At 36.9% G+C, this 19,838-nt stretch overlaps 1 protein-coding gene across 1 annotated transcript in view; it reads left to right on the top strand.

The window, feature by feature from the left end:
• rdgB (retinal degeneration B) overlaps window positions 1-19,838 on the top strand; it is a 608,184-nt gene that overhangs the window by 191,438 nt on the left and 396,908 nt on the right. Inside the window, exons 7-8 of the mRNA XM_090391630.1 lie at window positions 2,868-2,975; window positions 16,619-16,723. Coding sequence (XP_090247756.1) covers window positions 2,868-2,975; window positions 16,619-16,723 — 213 coding nt within the window. The remainder of the gene's footprint in view (window positions 1-2,867; window positions 2,976-16,618; window positions 16,724-19,838) is intronic.

Raw genomic sequence — 19,838 nt, 5'->3', positions numbered from 1 at the left:
CCCTGTGATATCCTCTTTTAACCTTCTGCCTCCTTGATATTGCCCCACCATACACAATCCTCTAACCTATCAGACAGCTAATCCTGAATCCAGTTGAATATGATGTCTAAACCCATATACTGCAACTTAAATATCAGCTTATCATGTGGCACCCTGTCAAATGCCTTTGCAAAATCCAAAAAAAGGCAGTATATGCCTTTCCCCTCATCAACTGTTCGTGTCACTTTATTTTAAGAGGCAATCATATTACTAAAGCAAGAGCATCCCTTAACAAATCCATGTTGTCTCTCACAAATAACATTGCTCTCATCTGCCCGATGCTGTATATGGTCCCTCGTTAATTTCTCCAAGATGCTAACAAATACTGATGAAACACAAACTGACCCATAGTTAGACATATCCAGTCTTCTACCACTCTTATACAATGGCTCTATCTTACCTTCCTTACATTCCTTGGGTACCTTTCCTGTAGTCAGACTTTCATTGTCAAAGCTAGATCAACAGAGCTGTCAGTTCTCTAGCACATTCTCAAAACCCATGGTGAAATCCCATCCAGTCCCACAGCTTTACTGACTTCCAGGGTATTCAGTATTTGGAATACACTCTCCCCTTGCACCTAAACCTCGAACCTGCCTTATCCCTCTACTATTAAAACTTACTTTTCCAGGATGAAATACCACAATAACGTATTCATTGAACAACTCTACTATGTCCACTGTATCTGTCACTCTATTTCCATTTTTATCACACAATGTGTCATTCTTCCACAATCATTCATCCTCCTGCTGGTCACATAGCTAAAATATTCCTTAGGATTATCTTTGGATCTTAGTGCCAGTCTCTTCTCATATTCCAGTTTCGCCTTACTATATTAGTCACTCTCCTATTTATATTTTGTTGGATGTTGCTGCAGACCAGGAATTATGACTGGTGATGAACTTGAAAATTTTAGGCAAATTAGTTTGTCATGTACAAAGAAGATCATTACAGTGTGGAACTTGAACTATAGCAATATAAACTCTGTGACATTTAGTAATAAGTGAACTGAATTTTTGGATTTCTTGAGGGAGAATGGCCTTAGTTAGTATCTGGTGGAGAGAACATGATGATTATGCACTCCTGACATGCAGGATGAATAGGCTTATGGAGGTATCAGAATGGAAAGAATTCATGTGGAATTATAAGCAGGCTGCCATCATTGATGTGAATCGAACCCAAATCTTTCCGACCAAAGGGCTTCTTCTATACCGACTGAGACTCACAATACAATAGATGAAAGAATTTGAAGATAGAGGGGTCATTAATGCATGAAGATACTTATAAAAACATTGTTGACAGCAGTGGCAGATAGTATATCTCAAGTGAAGAAGATAAAGCAGTTTGGAGTGAAATGGATGACAAGAAAAATTAAAGGGGAATTGCAAAAGAAAGAGAGAGAGATTATGGAAGTCATATGATAAGAGAGGTGTATAATGGATACAAGAGGAATATAGGACTGAGGTTACAATGGTGACTAGTATTGTAAGGAGAGAAACATTAGAATATTAGAGTAGACTGGTGCTGCACCCAAGGAGAATCCCAAGGAGTTTTTTTACTATGTGGTGAGTAGGAGGGAAAATGATAGTGGGTGGATTATCATCCTGAGTGGAGAGAATTCAGTGGCTAAAGCAGATGACATATTTGAGCTTTTTAATGATCACTTTATTAGAGTGTTCCATCCTGATACCTACAGGCTTTATTTCTAGAACCGGAGAAACTGTTGCTAGCTGGAAGCGTGTGGGATGTTAGCAAGAGATAAGAAGTAAGTGATGAAGTGAAAGATCAGGATATCGAAACGGAAGAGATATTAGTGCTCGGCAATGGAAATAGCGTGCGAGGTGAAAAGAGAATGCACGACGAGTTAAGTAAGCTAGATGTTAATAATGCAATAGGACTCGATGACATATCACCACATGCCTTAAGGCAATGTTCCAAGGAGTTAACATCTGCCTTCACATACCTGTTTAACAAGTGTGTTGAACAACAAAATTCAAAAAGGCATAGAAGAATGGTAAAACTGTTCCACTTCAGATACCCAGTAATAAAGCTAAGGCTACCAAATTATAGGCTGATCTGTATATGTTACTTTGTAGTTGAGGTATTGGTGAGAGATATGATACAAAAGTGGGTTGATAACAGTGGTATTCTTTGTGCTTGTCATCATAGGTTTGTTAAAGGGAGGTAGTGTTTTTCTGGAGCTGTCAGTTCAGTGTGGTAAAGTGAAAGGTTCTGAAATTTGGTAGGCAACAATGGGATGCAAAGTTTCCCATTCTTGCGAAGTCATCACATCGGATAACGGCAAGATGCGGATGACCTTAACATTCAGAAAGAAAGAGGTTCTGGTTCCATTATTTAGGGCCTTGTGTGGGTTATTGCACACAGATTTGGTCCCCTGGTTTTCATTGTATTGAGGATATATTGGAAAGGTCCAGAGAAGTCTGAATAGGAGGAAGCAAGGAAATATGATTGAGACATTTAAGTTATTAAAGGGTTGTTATCAGGTTAATGTCGAAGAAATTTTTCATAGAAGGGAGTAGGACAAGGGGACATTCCTGGAAGCTGTATAACGAGGGTGTGAGTAGGGACTTAAGGATCGTGTTCTTAGCACGGAGAGTGGTTGGTGAGTGGAATGCATTGCCTGACATTGTGGTTAATGCAGATACACTGATAAGTTTAAAGCATGCTTTGATGGGCTCTGTGTGCAACATTGTGTGCCTTCTGCAATGAGTCTTTTGACTCCATGGAGGTCTGGTGTTAATAATAATAATAATATAATTTATTTTCAGTATTGTGAGTTTATCATCATATATTTCTTGTACATTTTGTAGGTGGTAACTCCACAACCAGTTTTGACCTACAGATAGCCAACTGGAGAATGGAAAGCCTGGTCCGAGATTCAGAGACTAGTTCAGAAGATGAATTTTTTGATGCTGAAGGTAGTATTTGGCAAAAATTTTGGTTTTATTTAATTTTATTGATTTATTAATATTCTTATGTATTTAAAATTTTGGATTTCACTGGTCTTGAAATAGATTTTATACTATGAATATACAATTTCTTTCAAAAACTTGGATATATTTCAGGTGTAAACTTCTGTGGCTAATTGGTTCAAAAGACATATTTCGGTGATTACACCACATTTTTTTATTATTCAGTTATATAAAACACTGAAATAATAGTTCCCGACAAGTTTCGTAAATCGTAGGATTTACATCTTCAGGGGTAAATAGTATAACTTAAAGTTTAAACAAGAGAATTAATAAATACAAATCATAACGGTCTGGCCATTCATAAAACTCAAATTACAGAATGCAGATATATAACGTTATTGACGTTGAACAATACTGGACGATGTCACGTGTGCTTGTTCTCGTTCATACAGTCCGAGCTCAGATTGAGGTAGATTTTTTATTAGAGCTGACCACACTTGATGGAGAATTAAGCCTTGATTTTTATTGCATTGGGTTGGGTTTTTTAGCATATTAGCAGCTTCTTTAAATTTTCTTATATAACTGTTGTTTTCTATGTATGACATCGTCGTTTTTCGCCAGAGTACATCGTGTCCAGTGGAAGTGGTATGGAAAGCAAGACCCGTTTTTTGTTCTCTTTTGTATTGTACGTCTTTTTGGTGTTCAGCCATGCGTATTTCTCCAGATCTTCCTGTCTGTCCTACGTAGCAGATCCCGTAAGAGCAATGGATTTTGTAGACTCCTGGTTTTTTAAGAGGATGATGAGGTGGTTTTGGTGGATGTAGGGATCTTGAGATTTTTTCCATAGGAAGGAAGGCTACTTTTATGTTGTGTTTGTTCATTAATTTGGCTAGCTTGTCTGTAACATTTTTGATATAAGGAAGCGAGATTGCGTTTTTGTAATCCTGTTTTATTGTGTTGTTAGCAGGAGGCATTTTAAGGATTCTCTTGATGGTTTTTTGTTTCATATCCATTCTGTTGCAGGATTTGTGTTAAGTATTTTAGTTCTTCATAAAATCTTTCTTGTGTGCTGGAGATATTGTATGCTCTGTCTCGAAGAGTTTTAATTAAGCTTATTTTTTGTGAAGGATGATGGTGTGAGGTTGCATTTAGAAATCTTCCAGTGTTTGTCGGCTTCCTATATACTGAGAAGGAGAGTTTATTTTCTTCATTAACTTCTAATAGAATATCCAGAAAAGGAAGTTTTTTATTTTTTTCTAAAGTGAATTTTATGGTGTTGTGCAAATTGTTGAGATAATCTTTGAAATTGATAAGTTCATCTGTTGTTCCACTGAACATGATGAAAATATCGTCCACGTAACGTAGCAATGTTTTTGGTTTTTTATGGTAATTCTTAAGAGCATTGTTTTCAAATTTTTCCATAAATAGGTTTGCTAATACCGGTGATAATGATGAACCCATGGCCAGCCCTTCTTTTTGTTCCACCAGATTCTATCTTTATAGTCGAAAAAAGTATTGTTTATACAATGTTTAAAAAGATTCAAGATGTCCGGAGGAAAGAGGTCTTCTCGGAGATTCAAAATTTCTTGTCTCGGGACGTTTGTAAACAAGCTGATAATGTCGAGACTTGCTAAGATGTCTGTTGGACCAATATGTATATCTTTCACTTTTTCTATGAAATATTTACTATTTTTTATGAAGGAAGATGTTTTTCCTATATGTTGTGAGATCATGTTGGTGAGGTATTTCGCCAAGTTGGAAGTTTTTGCCTTCACAAACAATAAGCTTAATTAAAACTCTTCGAGACAGAGCATACAATATATCCAGCACACAAGAAAGATGTAATGAAGAACTAAAATACTTAACACAAATCCTCCAACAGAATAGATATGAAACAAAAACCATCAAGAGAATCCTTAAAATGCCTCCAGCTAACAACACAATAAAACAGGATTACAAAAATGCAATCTAGCTTCCTTATATCAAACATGTTACAGACAAGCTAGCCAAATTAATGAACAAACACAACATAAAAGTAGCCTTCCTTCCTATGGAAAAAATCTCAAGATTCCTACATCCACCAAAACCACCTAATCATCCTCTTAAAAAACCAGGAGTCTACAAAATCCATTGCTCTTGCAGGATTTGCTACGTAGGACAGACAGGAAGATCTGGAGAAATACGCATGGCTGAACACCAAAAAGACGTACAATACAAAAGAGAACAAAAAATGGGTCTTGCTTTCCATACCACTTCCACTGGACACGATGTACTCTGGCGAAAAACGACGATGTCATACATAGAAAACAACAGTTATATAAGAAAATTTAAAGAAGCTGCTAATATGCTAAAATATCACAAAAATATTATCATAATAAAAGCAGATGAAGGCAACACAACTGTCGTTTTAAATGCTACAGAATATAATAACAAAATGAAAAGTCTCCTGGAAGATACCAACACCTACAAACCCATAGACAGAGACCCAACTTGGCCTACACACAAAAAAACAAACGATCTAATAAAAAAAGTGCCTCTCTGGACGGAAGAACTTAAAAAATGCTTACAATCAAAACATCCTTTGATACCAACAATATATGGTGTTCCAAAGATCCATAAGACGGATATACCTTTAAGACCAATAGTAGATGGAAGAGATTCACCGACTTCCAACTTGGCAAAATACCTCACCAACATGATCTCACAACATATAGGAAAAACATCTTCCTTCATAAAAAATAGTAAACATTTCATAGAAAAAGTGAAAGATATACATATTGGTCCAACAGACATCTTAGCAAGTCTTGACATTATCAGCTTGTTTACAAACGTCCCGAGACAAGAAATTTTGAATCTCCTAGAAGACCTCTTCCCTCCGGACATCTTGAATCTTTTTAAACATTGAATAAACAATACTTTTTTCACCTATAAAGATAGAATCTGGGAACAAAAAGAAGGGCTGGCCATGGGTTCATCATTATCACCGGTATTAGCAAACCTATTTATGGAAAAATTTGAAAACAATGCTCTTAAAAATTACCATAAAAAACCAAAAATATGGCTACGCTATGTAGACGATATTTTCATCATATTCAATGGAACAACAGATGAACTTATCAATTTCAAAGATTATCTTAACAATTTGCACAACACCATAAAATTCACTTTAGAAAAAAATAAAAAACTTCCTTTTCTGGATATTCTATTAGAAGTTAATGAAGAAAATAAACTCTCCTTCTCAGTATATAGGAAGCCGACAAACACTGGAAGATTTCTAAATGCAACCTCACACCATCATCCTTCACAAAAAATAAGCTTAATTAAAACTCTTCGAGACAGAGCATACAATATATCCAGCACACAAGAAAGATGTTATGAAGAACTAAAATACTTAACACAAATCCTCCAACAGAATGGATATGAAACAAAAAACCATCAAGAGAATCCTTAAAATGCCTCCTGCTAACAACACAATAAAACAGGATTACAAAAACGCAATCTCGCTTCCTTATATCAAAAATGTTACAGACAAGCTAGCCAAATTAATGAACAAACACAACATAAAAGTAGCCTTCCTTCCTATGGAAAAAATCTCAAGATCCCTACATCCACCAAAACCACCTCATCATCCGCTTAAAAAACCAGGAGTCTACAAAATCCATTACTCTTGCAGGATTTGCTACGTAGGACAGGCAGGAAGATCTGGAGAAATATGCATGGCTGAACACCAAAAAGATGTACAATACAAAAGAGAACAAAAAACAGGTCTTGCTTTCCATACCACTTCCACTGGACACGATGTACTCTGGCGAAAAACGACGATGTCATACATAGAAAACAACAGTTATATAAGAAAATTTAAAGAAGCTGCTAATATGCTAAAAAACCCAACCCAATGCAATAAAAATCAAGGTTTAATTCTCCATCAAGTGTGGTCAGCTCTAATAAAAAATCTACCTCAATCTGAGCTCGGACTGTATGAACGAGAACAAGCACACGTGACATCGTCCAGTATTGTTCAACGTCAATAACGTTATATATCTGCATTCTGTAATTTGAGTTTTATGAATAGCCAGACGGTTATGATTTGTATTTATTAATTCTCTTGTTTAAACTTTAAGTTATACTATTTACCCCTGAAGATGTAAATCCTACGATTTACGAAACTTGTCGGGAACTATTATTTCAGTGTTTTATATAACTGAATAATAAAAAAATGTGGTGTAATCACCGAAATATTTCTTTTGGATATATTTCATCAAATGTAACATGGGCCTCATCATGGAGGCAGATCATTAACTACATTCAAAACATGAATCATAAATGAGTCACCAATACAAGCATGCATCTATTAGCTCATCTCTTGATCACAGCTGAAGTGATGGATTGCACTATTGGAGTTCAAAGGAATAAATGTAAAAGTTGTGTAGATAAAAAATAAAATAATAATAATAAAAAAAAAAGAATAGTAATCATTTCCTGCGACTTAGAGATTGGTGTACAGTCAGAGGTTAAGGTTCACACAATTTTGTAGTGCTTTACATGTTTCAAGGAAAATACAATCAAATTTGTACCTGGTGAAATTAAGAACCTTTGTCTGGTTCCAAATAACTCTGTGTCTAGTGTCAATAGCATGAGAAGAAAGGCCCACACTTATCAGATTCCAAAAGTACAATATTGTCTTGATCTTCTTGGATTCTCATCAAAGCCAAGTGGCTAGTCCATCCAAAATTGCAAACATGGTACGAACAGCATACGTGATAGACACCTGGTAAGAAGAGAGGTCGCAATATATCCTTTGTAGATGGTGAGAAGGAAGACGGTTTCCAAGCTGATTTGAAGAAAGTGTATAAACTGAATTTACAAAGAATCAGTGCTATTTGTTATGAGGTTCCTTTATGGTCAGGCAAATCCATCCAAACTCACTCAGCAATTAAAAACATGGATAGATAGATTCATCATTCCACAGCATAGAATTCCAATGTTATGCTTATTTATATATACATATTGGTTATTCATGTTGATAAAAAAAGGTAATATTTTATTAACAACACAGATATAAAAAGTTTGAATATTTTCTTGAAGGAATGCCCTGTGGAATTAATGGCATCTTTGGTACAACTAAACTACTATTTATCACAAATCTTGCAACAGGGCGAATCCAGAGGGAGTGGAGGGTAGAAACAATTATTCCACTTCACAAAAGGGAATAAGAATAAAGCTATAAATTATAGGTCAGTCTGTATATCTGGGGTTGTTGTTAAGGTATTAGAGAAGTTGGTGAGGACTAGAATTCAGAAGTGGGTTGATAATAGCAATATTTTTTTATGATTGTCAACATGGGTTTGTTAGGGGGAGGTAATGTTTCAGAATCTACTTATGTATTACAACAAGGTGACAAACTCACTCGATAATGGAGATGCATATACGGCAGTATACTTAGATTTTTCAAAGGCTTTTGATAAACTGCTGCATAAACATATCTTTTATCAAAAGATATGTTTATGTGCACAGATTTAGTCATCTGGTTTTCAGGGGAATGAGGATGTATTGGAGAAGGTTTAGTAAGTTAGTGTCAGGTCTATGGAATGTCAGATACGAGGGCAGACTGATGAGAGGGGATATGATTGAGACATATAAGTTGGTGAGGTGTTGTTACCAAATTAATGTGAAGACGATTTTTCTTGAGGGCAGAGGGAGGCAAGGTAGAACTAGAGGCCATCCATGGAAGCTGTATAAGGAGGGTGAGTGGAATGCATTGCTTGATAGTTTGGTGAGTTCAGAAACTGTGAATGGGTTTAAGGCAGGACTGGATCTTTTGGCAAAAGAGAGAGAGTATAGACCTCCCATGATGAGTCTTTTGACTCCATGGTGGGTAGATGATGATGATAATAATAATATTTTATCCAGTATTTTGTCTAAAAATATCTGATGCCTTTTTAAGGAGAAAGATAAAAAGGTAAAATAATTTAAATAAGAACACAGAGTATCAAGATAAGCATTCAAATATTTTGACTATCCCCCCCCCCCTTGGGAACAGTAAAAGGTGGCCAGTGATTTGTTGATTTAAGAATATTACAGTATTCTAGATGCTTTGAAGTTGTTAATATCCATATTTGTTTAGGTTAGGAGTATTCTGAAAAGCATATGCAGATCTTCAGAACAACCTGTCACTTTTTAGGGTAACAGTTTTTCTCCATCTAACTGCATGCAGAATGTTGAGCATGGTCAGCTTAATTCACTTTGTCCATATTGGTTCATATCTATAATTCTGATGTTCTCTCCATTTTTCTCCATGGCAGACTGTCCATAATTTGGGAGTTTACACCAGCCATCTATCCTGTATACTTATATAAATCAAGTAGATATTAAATCCAGCATTATTTCAAAGCCGAATGTAGAAACTATGAAAGTTTCATACGAAATTTGACCAGAGAGCTTACTGGAATACACTCGCCGGAATTTGAGAGTTGCCCTAGCACGGACCTTATAGAAAACATGATCACTTCCCCAAGCATTCATATATTAGCCTTCTGTTGGTCCATTTTGATAAGGTTTCACTGGCCTGACAGCTGTTTCGGACTGGTCGGTTCTCCTCAGAGACCAGGCAGAAACTTTAAGAGAGCAAAGACTCCTGTTCAGTACTAAGGAACTCAAAGTGTCGGAGAGGTGTATTTTTCATAAGCGAACTCTCGGTCGGTGTATAAAGTATTTACTAAAATAGAGCCAAAAGGCTTCCTTTCGGTGATGCAAAATTATATAAATCAAGTGGATATTAAATCCAGAAATAATGCTGGATTTAAAATTCACTTGATTTATATAATTTTGCATTGCTGAACTGAAGCCTTTTGGCTCTTTATTTTAGTAAATATCCTGTATACTCCAGGTACTGATAATGGATAAGCTTCATCGTTTGGAAAGTGAATAATGAAAACTAGTTGTAATATAGATTTATAAGCAGTTGAGTATTTATTGGGCTTTTTTTTCTTTTTTTTTTTTTTAAATTCAGATATTTCTTTCAGAAAATACTACTGTTTGCAGTGTGATCTAATAGTTCTCTGTTAACTTTTATGGTATTATTTATCAGGTTTTTAACAGTTTTTTTTTATTTTATTTTAGAATTGTAATTGTTATTAGTGAAATTATTAAAAATGTGTTCTAATTCTTGTTTTTTTTTTTTTTTTTTTGGAGTGTATTGTTATTTCAACAACTAGCTCTGTGTGCAATGTTTTTATGGTGTGAATTAATACTAATATTTAGTATTAGTAAATAGTATAAGTGAGTAATTCTAGTGGAAAGGCTTAGACGTTGGTTATGCATTATTACTAAATAGCTTAGTGAAATAATAACATAGACTAGGATATACATTAAAATAACTTTTTAACACAAATCCAATATTTCGGCAACGTCACATTGCCATTTTCAACAGGAATTCGTGAGCAAGACACGTGCACGCAGGCACAGCAAACAGTAAATGAGGACGAAGCAGGAAGCTATACTTTCTCCTAAAGTCTTCTTACTGGTGCCCCCTTGCGGGCAATGTTGGTATTCTTGGGTGATTGGGCTGAGGTCTTCTGATGTAGGTTTCCCAAATTTGAGGCAGTCTCACGCAGCCAAATTTGTTGAGGTTTGGATTGTTTCTTAGGGCTGAGGCTGATTCCATGAAAAGCCTTTCGTACTTGTATTTACTACGGTGAATGATCGTGGCTTTCTTCCACTGTATTCTATGGCGGGTATCCAGAGCATGGTCTTGCAGACAATGAAAGACCAGAGTGGCTGTATTGGTGGAACCGCATGTAGTCCTTGTGTTCTGTAATTCTGATATTGGCTGTCCTGCCTGTTTGGCCAAAGTAGGACAGCTTACAGCTGCAAGGGACCTGGTATACACCAGGCAGGTCTGGGGGGAGAAGGGGGGGAGGTTGGTCTTTAGTGGAGTAGATAAGGGATGCCAATTTCTTATATGGTCTGTAACAAGAAGTTAAGCCGTGTTTTTTTGGGATTTTTGTAATTTTTTCCGAGGTGCCTCTGATATGGAGTATGGTGATGGATTTAGAGTAATCCTAGTTGTGTGTGTGTGGGGGGGGTATTGGTTTCAATATTTTTGGGATTGTTTTGGGAGGGTAGCCATTGGCTGAGAAAGTGTTGAGAATGTGGTTAAGTTCTGTGGTTAGGGCACTGTCATTTGAACAGATAAGTTTAGCCCTGTTGTGTAGTGTCTTAATGGTGGGATTATTGGTGAATGTATCTGCCTGTATGGGTGGGTTTTCTATAGACTGAGAAAACCAAGGTTCCTGATGGAACCTTAGTTTCTGATGGAAGCTGGCGGGTGACTAGTGTGTCTAAGAAAGGAAGGCAGTTGTTTTTTTTCTTCTTCCAAGGTGAATTTGATTCTGAGGTGTTGGTTGTTTAAGTGTGTTAGGAAGGAGAGGAGTGCATCGGAGCCATGTGGCCAAATAGTGAACACATCATCTACATATCGAAGCCAAATGGTTGGTTGGTATTTGTGGGGCAGAGTTTAAGGCTTTCTCTTCAAAAGTCTCCATATAAAAGTTGGCCAAGGGTGGGGAGAGTGGAGAACCCATGGCTGTCCATTCTATTTGTTTGTAGAATTTTCCTTGCCAAACAAAATAGCCTGAGTTCATTGTGAACTGAAATAGGGCTGTGATATCGGGAGGAAATTTAGTTTGGATTAGCTCTAAGGATTCTTTGAGTGGGACATTTGTGAATAAGGAGGAGACATCAAAGCTGACCGTTATGTCAGTGTGTTTGAGTGTGAGGTTTTCTATGCTGGCTTTGAAGTGGGCTGAGTTTTTTTATGTATGAAGGTGTGTTGCCAGTATAGTGTGTGAGAGCTTTGGCCAAATGTTTAGCTAGTTTGTATGTGGGGGAATCAATGCCATCCACTATGGTACGTAATGGCACATTTTCCTTATGTATTTTTGGGAGTCCATAAATATGGCGGGGGCGGTATGAAGTTAAATGGTTTTAATTTGTTAGTGACTTCCACAGGCCAAGAAGTGACCTTCTTAAGGAGCCTGTGGGGTTTTCTAATTTGTGAGTTGGTGGGATTGTACTCGATAGGGAGGTAAGTAGCCTGATCTAACAATAGAGCTTTTAGCTTTCCTGTATAATCCTTTTGGCTAAGCAATACTGTGGCGTTCCCTTTATCTGCTTTTGTCATTATTATTTCCTTGTTTTTCTTTAATTCCAGTAGAGATTTAATTTCTTTAATGGGCATATTGGCTTTAGGTGGTTTTGCTTTGGTCAGAACACAAGCCACATCCAGTCTGATATCGTTGGCGACGTGGTTAGGAAGGTGTCGTATCCCGCGTTCAACTTGTATCATAATATCCTCTGCAGGTATTCTTCTGGGCGCAATGGCGAAGTTGTGGCCACGTGAGAGGGCGTCGATTGCTTCAGGTTTCACAATAAACGACGAAAGGTTGACTACCGTTTCGGTTTCTAGATCGCGTTCTTCTTTATTAAATTTTCAAATTTTTTTATGTGTCGATCTCGTACATTATTAAACACTTTCTCCGCTGCAGTGCACAAGTTATTTTAATGTATATCCTAGTCTACGTTGTTATTTCCCTAAACTATTTAGTAATAATGCATAACCAACGTTTAAGCCTTTCCACCAGAATTACGATAATCCACGGAGATTCTACCGCATGTAAAGCCCGCCATTACTATAAAATGAAGTCGATGCTATCAAGACAACTTAATCATCTCACATTCCTAAAACGCTGCCGGGATAACCAGGTAATTCCTAACTATGTTAAATTGAAGCACCAGTTCTCTTCGCATTTATTATCGTGCCAGCTAAGCGTTGCTCAGGGAACAAATCGCTACTACTCGCCGTTATCTGAGTGATGCTAACTTAGCTATCCAGGCACTCGAAGATGACCTTTCAAGCACTTTAAGCCACGAAATGTGGTCTATTTTGCACTACATCTCGTGCACTGCAGCGGAGAAAGAGTTTAATAATGTACGAGATCGACACATCAAAAAATTTGAAAATTTAATAAAGAAGAACGCGATCTAGAAACCGAAATGGTAGTCAACCTTTCGTCATTTATTGTGAAACCTGAAGCAATCGACGCCCTCTCACGTGGCCACAACTTCGCCATTGCGCCCAGAAGAATACCTGCAGAGGATATTATGATACAAGTTGAATGCGGGATATGACACCTTCCTAACCACGTCGCCAACGATATCAGACTGGATGTGGCTTGTGTTCTGACCAAAGCAAAACCACCTAAAGCCAACATGCCCATTAAAGAAATTAAATCTCTACTGGAATTAAAGAAAAACAAGGAAATAATAATGACCAAAGCGGATAAAGGGAACGCCACAGTATTGCTTAACCAAAAGGATTATACAGGTAAGCTAAAAGCTCTATTGTTAGATTAGGCTACTTACCTCCCTATCGAGTACAATCCCACCAACTCACAAATTAGAAAACTCCACAGGCTCCTTAAGAAGGTCACTTCTTGGCCTATGGAAGTCATTAACAAATTAAAACTATTTAACTCCATACCCCCCCCCCCCCATATTTATGGACTCCCAAAAATACATAAGGAAAATGTGCCATTACATTCCATAGTGGATGGCATTGATTCCCCCACATACAAACTAGCTAAACATTTGGCCAAAGCTCTCACACACTATACTGGCAACACACCTTCATACATAAAAAACTCAGCCCACTTCAAAGCCAGCATAGAAAACCTCACACTCAAACACACTGACATAATGGTCAGCTTTGATGTCTCCTCCTTATTCACAAATGTCCCACTCAAAGAATCCTTAGAGCTAATCCAAACTAAATTTCCTCCCGATATCACAGCCCTATTTCAGTTCACAATGAACTCAGGCTATTTTGTTTGGCAAGGAAAATTCTACAAACAAATAGAATGGACAGCCATGGGTTCTCCACTCTCCCCACCCTTGGCCAACTTTTATATGGAGACTTTTGAAGAGAAAGCCTTAAACTCTGCCCCACAAAAACCGACCATTTGGCTTCGATATGTAGATGACGTGTTCGCTATTTGGCCACATGGCTCCGATGCACTCCTCTCCTTCCTAACACACTTAAACAACCAACACCCCAGAATCAAATTCACCTTGGAAGAAGAAAAAAAAACAACTGCCTTCCTTTCTTAGACACACTAGTCACCTGCCAGCTTCCATCAGGAACCTTGGTTTTCTCAGTCTATAGAAAACCCACCCATACATGCAGATACATTCACCAACAATCCCACCACCCTTCCTCACAACAATATCGTGTCATTAAGACACTACACAACAGGGCTAAACTTATCTGTTCAAATGACAGTGCCCTAACCACAGAACTAAACCACATTCTCAACACTTTCTCAGCCAATGGCTACCCTCCCAAAACAATCCAAAAAATATTGAAACCAATACCCCCCCCCTCACAACAAGGATTACTCTAAATCCATCACCATACTCCATATCAGAGGCACCTCGGAAAAAATTACAAAAATCCTAAAAAAACACGGCCTAACTTCTTGTTACAGACCATATAAGAAATTGGCATCCCTTATCTACTCCACTAAAGACCAACTTCCCCCCTTCTCCCCCCAGACTTACCTGGTGTATACCAGGTCCCTTGCAGCTGTAAGCTGTCCTACTTTGGCCAAACAGGCAGGACAGCCAATATCAGAATTACAGAACACAAGGGCTACATCCAGTTCCACAAATACAGCCACTCTGGTCTTTCATTGTCTGCAAGATCATGCTCTGGATACCCGCCATAGAATACGGTGGAAGAAAGCCACGATCATTCACCGTAGTAAATACAAGTACGAAAGGCTTTTCATGGAATCAGCCTCAGCCCTAAGAAACAATCCAAACCTCAACAAATTTGGCTGCATGAGTGCTTCAAATTTGAGAAAGCTACATCAGAACACCTCAGCCCAATCGCCCAAGAATACCAACATTGCCCGCTAGGGGGCACCAGTAGGACTTTAGGAGAAAGAATAGCTTGCTGCTTCGTCCTCATTTACCGTTCGCTGTGCCTGCGTGCACGTGTCTTGCTCACGAATTAATGTTGAAAATGGCAACGTGACGTTGCCGAAATATTGGATTTGTATTAAAAAGTTATTTTAATGTATATCCTAGTCTACGTTGTTATTTCCCTAAACTATTTATTAATAATATAAGTGAATAATCATGTAAATCTCAATTCATTTACCTGATTATCTTCTTGACTTGGTATATGTGTGGTACTGCTTTCTTCAAATACCCCTTAACTCTCTCCCATATACTGCTAACATCTCTCCCCTCCAAATTCTTCTGCCATGGCAGTGCTCTAAGCTAACTCCTTAGTTTCTTATAATCACCTAATTTGTAATTTCACATCTACCACTTCTTTTCATCTGCAATTTTCTTCATTGAAGGTCTTTCTTTGGTTTCGAGAAGAGGTAGTAGTAGTAGTAGTCACTGGGTGCTAGATCTGCACTGTAGGAGTGTTGTTCACTCTCCTGAAAGCTACAGTCCTTCACTGCAGCCTTCACAGCAATAGCCATATGGACTGGAATATTGTCGTGAAGCAGATGAACAATATGACTCAGCATTCCTAGTCTCTTCTCATTTATGACATCGTGCAGTTTGTACAGGAGTGAAGCATAATATTCTGCATTCACAGTGGTATTCCTTTCCTTGAAGTCAATCAAGATTATTCCCCAGTAATACCAAACAATTGTTGTCATGATCTTCTTGGTGGGCTGATTGACTTTGGCTTTTCTTGGTGATGCTTTGCCTAGTTTGCCCCACTGCATTGATTCCCTTTTGGAAAGAGGATCATAATAAAGGACCATGGTTTCATCCCCAGTGATAATTGATTACAGCGCTTCTCTCTGATTCTCTTGGCAAAGGTGTAAAAATTTGCAGGAACAAGAACAATGCTCCTTCTGAATTGAAGAGAGAAGTCATTGCACCCACCTTGCACTGACATTTTTCATGTGAAGCTTCTCATTAATAATGCAAAAGACGGTTGTTATAGAAAGCTCCAACCATGCTGAGATTTCTTTGAGCTTCAGCTGTCTGTCATTGAGCAGTTCCTCCTCAGCATGAGAGACATTTTTCTCAGTTATCATAAGGATCATCGATGCTCTCTCTCTCTCTTCCTAGGCACAACTGTTTAGCCCATTCCTTGGTAGAATATGAAGGATAAGCTTCCCCATAAACACTATCCAATCGCTGTTTGATAGCATCTGGAGAAAGCCCTTCTTTGGTGAAAAACTTTATCACAGCACTGTACTCAATTTTTAACATTGCTACCACATAGCGTGCCATGTGTTAGTCAAACAAGTGCCTTCAAATGAATGACAAAGGTAGAGAGTTGAAACTGGTACACTAAGCTCCCCATAGATGGTACCATCTGTCATGCATGCCATTTTAAAATGGAATGTATTTTGTATGTCAGGCTGAAAATGTTTGGAACCTACCTCGTATAAGCTTTGAAACTGATTAAAAAGACTTCTCTGTGTGTGTGTGGGGGGGGGGATCATTTTTTGCGGTACAATTTTTGGTAGCTGCAGAAACAGTTTTAATGTGGTTTAGAAATATCATATTACAGACTGCTATATAGGTAATACATTGAGAAATTTACCACTTTTCAGATGATGTAGAAGAAAATCCATTAGCCAGATGGAGTTCAATGGATATAATTCCTGATGATGAAGACAGAGAACAGAGTGTACCTGATTCTGCTGAAATCCAGGATGGTAATTATCTAATTCTATTATTTTAACTTCAAAACACATGATTTAATAATTTCCATTCTCATATCTTAATTTTATAATTCATTGAGGTGTTTATTGTTAAAAATTTATACAGTGATCCAAGGATGGCCAACATTTTACATTCCATGCACCACTTTTTTCACATATGAGTTCAGATGCACCATACAACTCCTGTACCCTTAAGCTCCTCATAAAAATATGTTCATATAGATATATTTAATAGAGACATGATATATATTGATTTAATATAAAAACAAGATAAATATTACTTACCTTAATGAGATTTTCGAGTCTGTTTTGATTTCACCAAGCTTTTACTTTTGCATTAGTTATGGAGAGCAGCAGAGAATTCTTCAAATCTAAATCAGTCAATCACAATCTCATTTTGCTTTTAATCAATTTCATAGCTAAAAATTCTTGTTCACATCTGTACGTCATTCTGATACAACAGATATAACTGGTCAAATTTTCCTAATTCTGGAAAATGCTGAAAGGATAATGATCTCTAGAAATTAATAATGCCGGACATATTTGGAACTGAGGAGAGCACATCAAATTTCATGTTCAATAATGAATTTGTTTTCAGGTCAATAAGTTCCACTTGTATGTTACTAGGCATCTTCATGATTTTTTGAACTCTTCATTAGTAAAATCACGAAAACAACTTTCAACTGACTCTTGTAATAACCTTATTTTTCAGTATATGTTGTGAAATTGCCATTATCTTCAGCATTCACTCTGCTCTTTTACATGCAGAAACTGGCTCAAATCCTTTTTTCTAACTGAGAGGTAAACAGTTTTAACTTCATTTTGAACATATTGATATCATAAGCTAGGAGGAGGATGACAGAAAAAGTTTTCAAGCAAAGTTGTAGGCCCAGCGACTTTATGTATCATTGATGGGGCTCAGTGAGTACAAACATTGATGAGTTTACTACTTATAGATTTTCTAGGCGTGATTTTACTTTCTCAAATTTGTCTGATCCTCTTGTTTTTCCATTAACTGATTCAAGACCAATAAGTTCTTCACAAATGTTAAAATTGTCATCAATTACTATTATAAAAATTCTTAACTGGGATATATCACATATGTCAGGAGATTTATCTAAAGCTAAAGAAAAGAAAGTGCAATCACGGACAAGGCACTTCAGTTGCTCAAATGCATCATGAGAGAAGAGTTCTTCGTTGCTTCTCTTAACTGTTTGCTTTGACAGAGCAATTTTGTCTACTTTCCTTTAAATATTTTTATCACCAAGGCATCTTACAAATATTTGGAGACAAAATTTCTCCCTACGGCAGAAAGACTTCAGTTTTTTGGTCATCGCCAAAGCAATTTTGTAGGATGCTTCTGTCATTGCCAAACTTTCAGAACATTTCATAACTTTTAACAAGCATATTTCATCTTGTTTAGATTTCTTCCTTTTCTTAATCACATATTCTCTCTGTAACTCAGACCCAAGCACTAGCTTCAGTTTTCCTTCTATTTCAGTTTTATGTTGTGCTTTATAGTGTATTAAGATCATGTCTTTTATTATGTGAGAAAGTGTTTACACAAACAATGCACAACGAAGGTAAAGTATAAAATTAGTATTTCTTAATTACTATTTTTTTAATTGTCAATAATAATTATTAAAATTATTGATGATTTTGTAGTTAATAATTTACAATAATTTACAAATCTGAAAACAAACCCCAACTCAACATCACCAGAGTTAAAGATCGGTACTATCAACATAAGAAGCCTGAATGGCAAAGAAATGGAGCTAGCTGAGGAATTAGATAAGTACCAGATCGACATAATAGGGGTGACTGAAACAAAAAAGACCAAAACTGGTGAGATCTTTCTGAGCAATAAATACAAAATGTTATATTCAGGAAATGACAAACAAGGAAAAGAAGGAGTAGCCATAGTATTCAACACAAAATACGAGGCTAATCTTCTTGAATGGCAGTCAGTCTCAAGTAGAGTAATGTGGGCAAATATGAGAATGGGGAACTGGACAATGAGACTTATTTGTGCCTATGGTCCCACAGAAGGTTCTACTAAGGTAGAAGTGGAGGAATTTTTTGATGCTTTAGAAAAAGCAACTGACACAATGAAAAAGGAAAAGTTGGTCCTTGTTGGTGATCTGAATAGCAGAGTAGGAAATGATTGTGAGACATACAAGAATATTTTGGGAAAATTTGGAGAAAAGAGCAAAGCTAATAATAATGGCAAATACCTGTTGGATTTCTGCTCAGGACATGGACTGGTTATTACTAACACCATGTTCCAACATAAAAATGTGCACAAATTCACATGGAGAAAAGAGGCTAGGAATAAGAAAAGTCTCATTGACTATGTTATTGTTGATAGTGATGCTTTCTCCCGGGTGCAGGACACCAGAGTGTACAGAGGATTTGAAATTGGAAGTGATCACTATTTAGTCTTGAGCAGGATAAAATTGAATTTCATATTGAAAAGAATAACATGTAAGAAAGACATGTAATACTGAGTACAGGATATTTTTCTGCATTATCAATAACAGGGTCAAAGTGGGAATGAGATACATAATTAAAAGCACACAGGTGTATGGAGTAGCAGGTCGAGCAATAGAATTTAATCTATTTCTGCTACATGATCTAATCTGCTTATTTAACACAAAAAAGCAGTCGATGGCAGTTCTATCAGTAGACCTTACTCAAGCATTTGATAATGTCTGGCATCCCTTTCTATTCCACATATTCCAGCAAATTGATGTAGGTAAAAAAGCTGCTATCTGTTTTCAAAGGAGCCTATGCCAATTCAACTACTCACCTCTAGTTAATGGGTTCCTGTTGGACCCGGTAAAAATTCGAAAAGGAGTGAAGCAAGGTTGCCCTTTTAGGACTAATAGGGCAACCTTGGTTCTTGAACCTTTCTTACAAGAAGTGAACAATAAATATGCTGTGTGAGGAATAACAGTTTCTTCAACTATAAAGGAAAATAAGGTATTAGCATATGCCAATGATGTAGTAGGAACTTTGAAGGATAACGATTCTATATATATATATTTTGATATTTTGGAAAAATTCAGCAAAAGCAGGATTAATTATTAATGTAGATAAGAAAAAATTA

Source organism: Typopeltis vanoorti, chromosome 4 (genome assembly GCF_054136105.1).
Source record: "Typopeltis vanoorti isolate ZY-2024b chromosome 4, IOZ_Tvanoo_1.0, whole genome shotgun sequence".
NCBI lineage: Eukaryota > Metazoa > Arthropoda > Arachnida > Uropygi > Thelyphonidae > Typopeltis > Typopeltis vanoorti.
The sequence above is the reverse complement of the archived record's forward strand: the minus strand, read 5'-3'. Positions and strand labels throughout refer to the sequence as shown.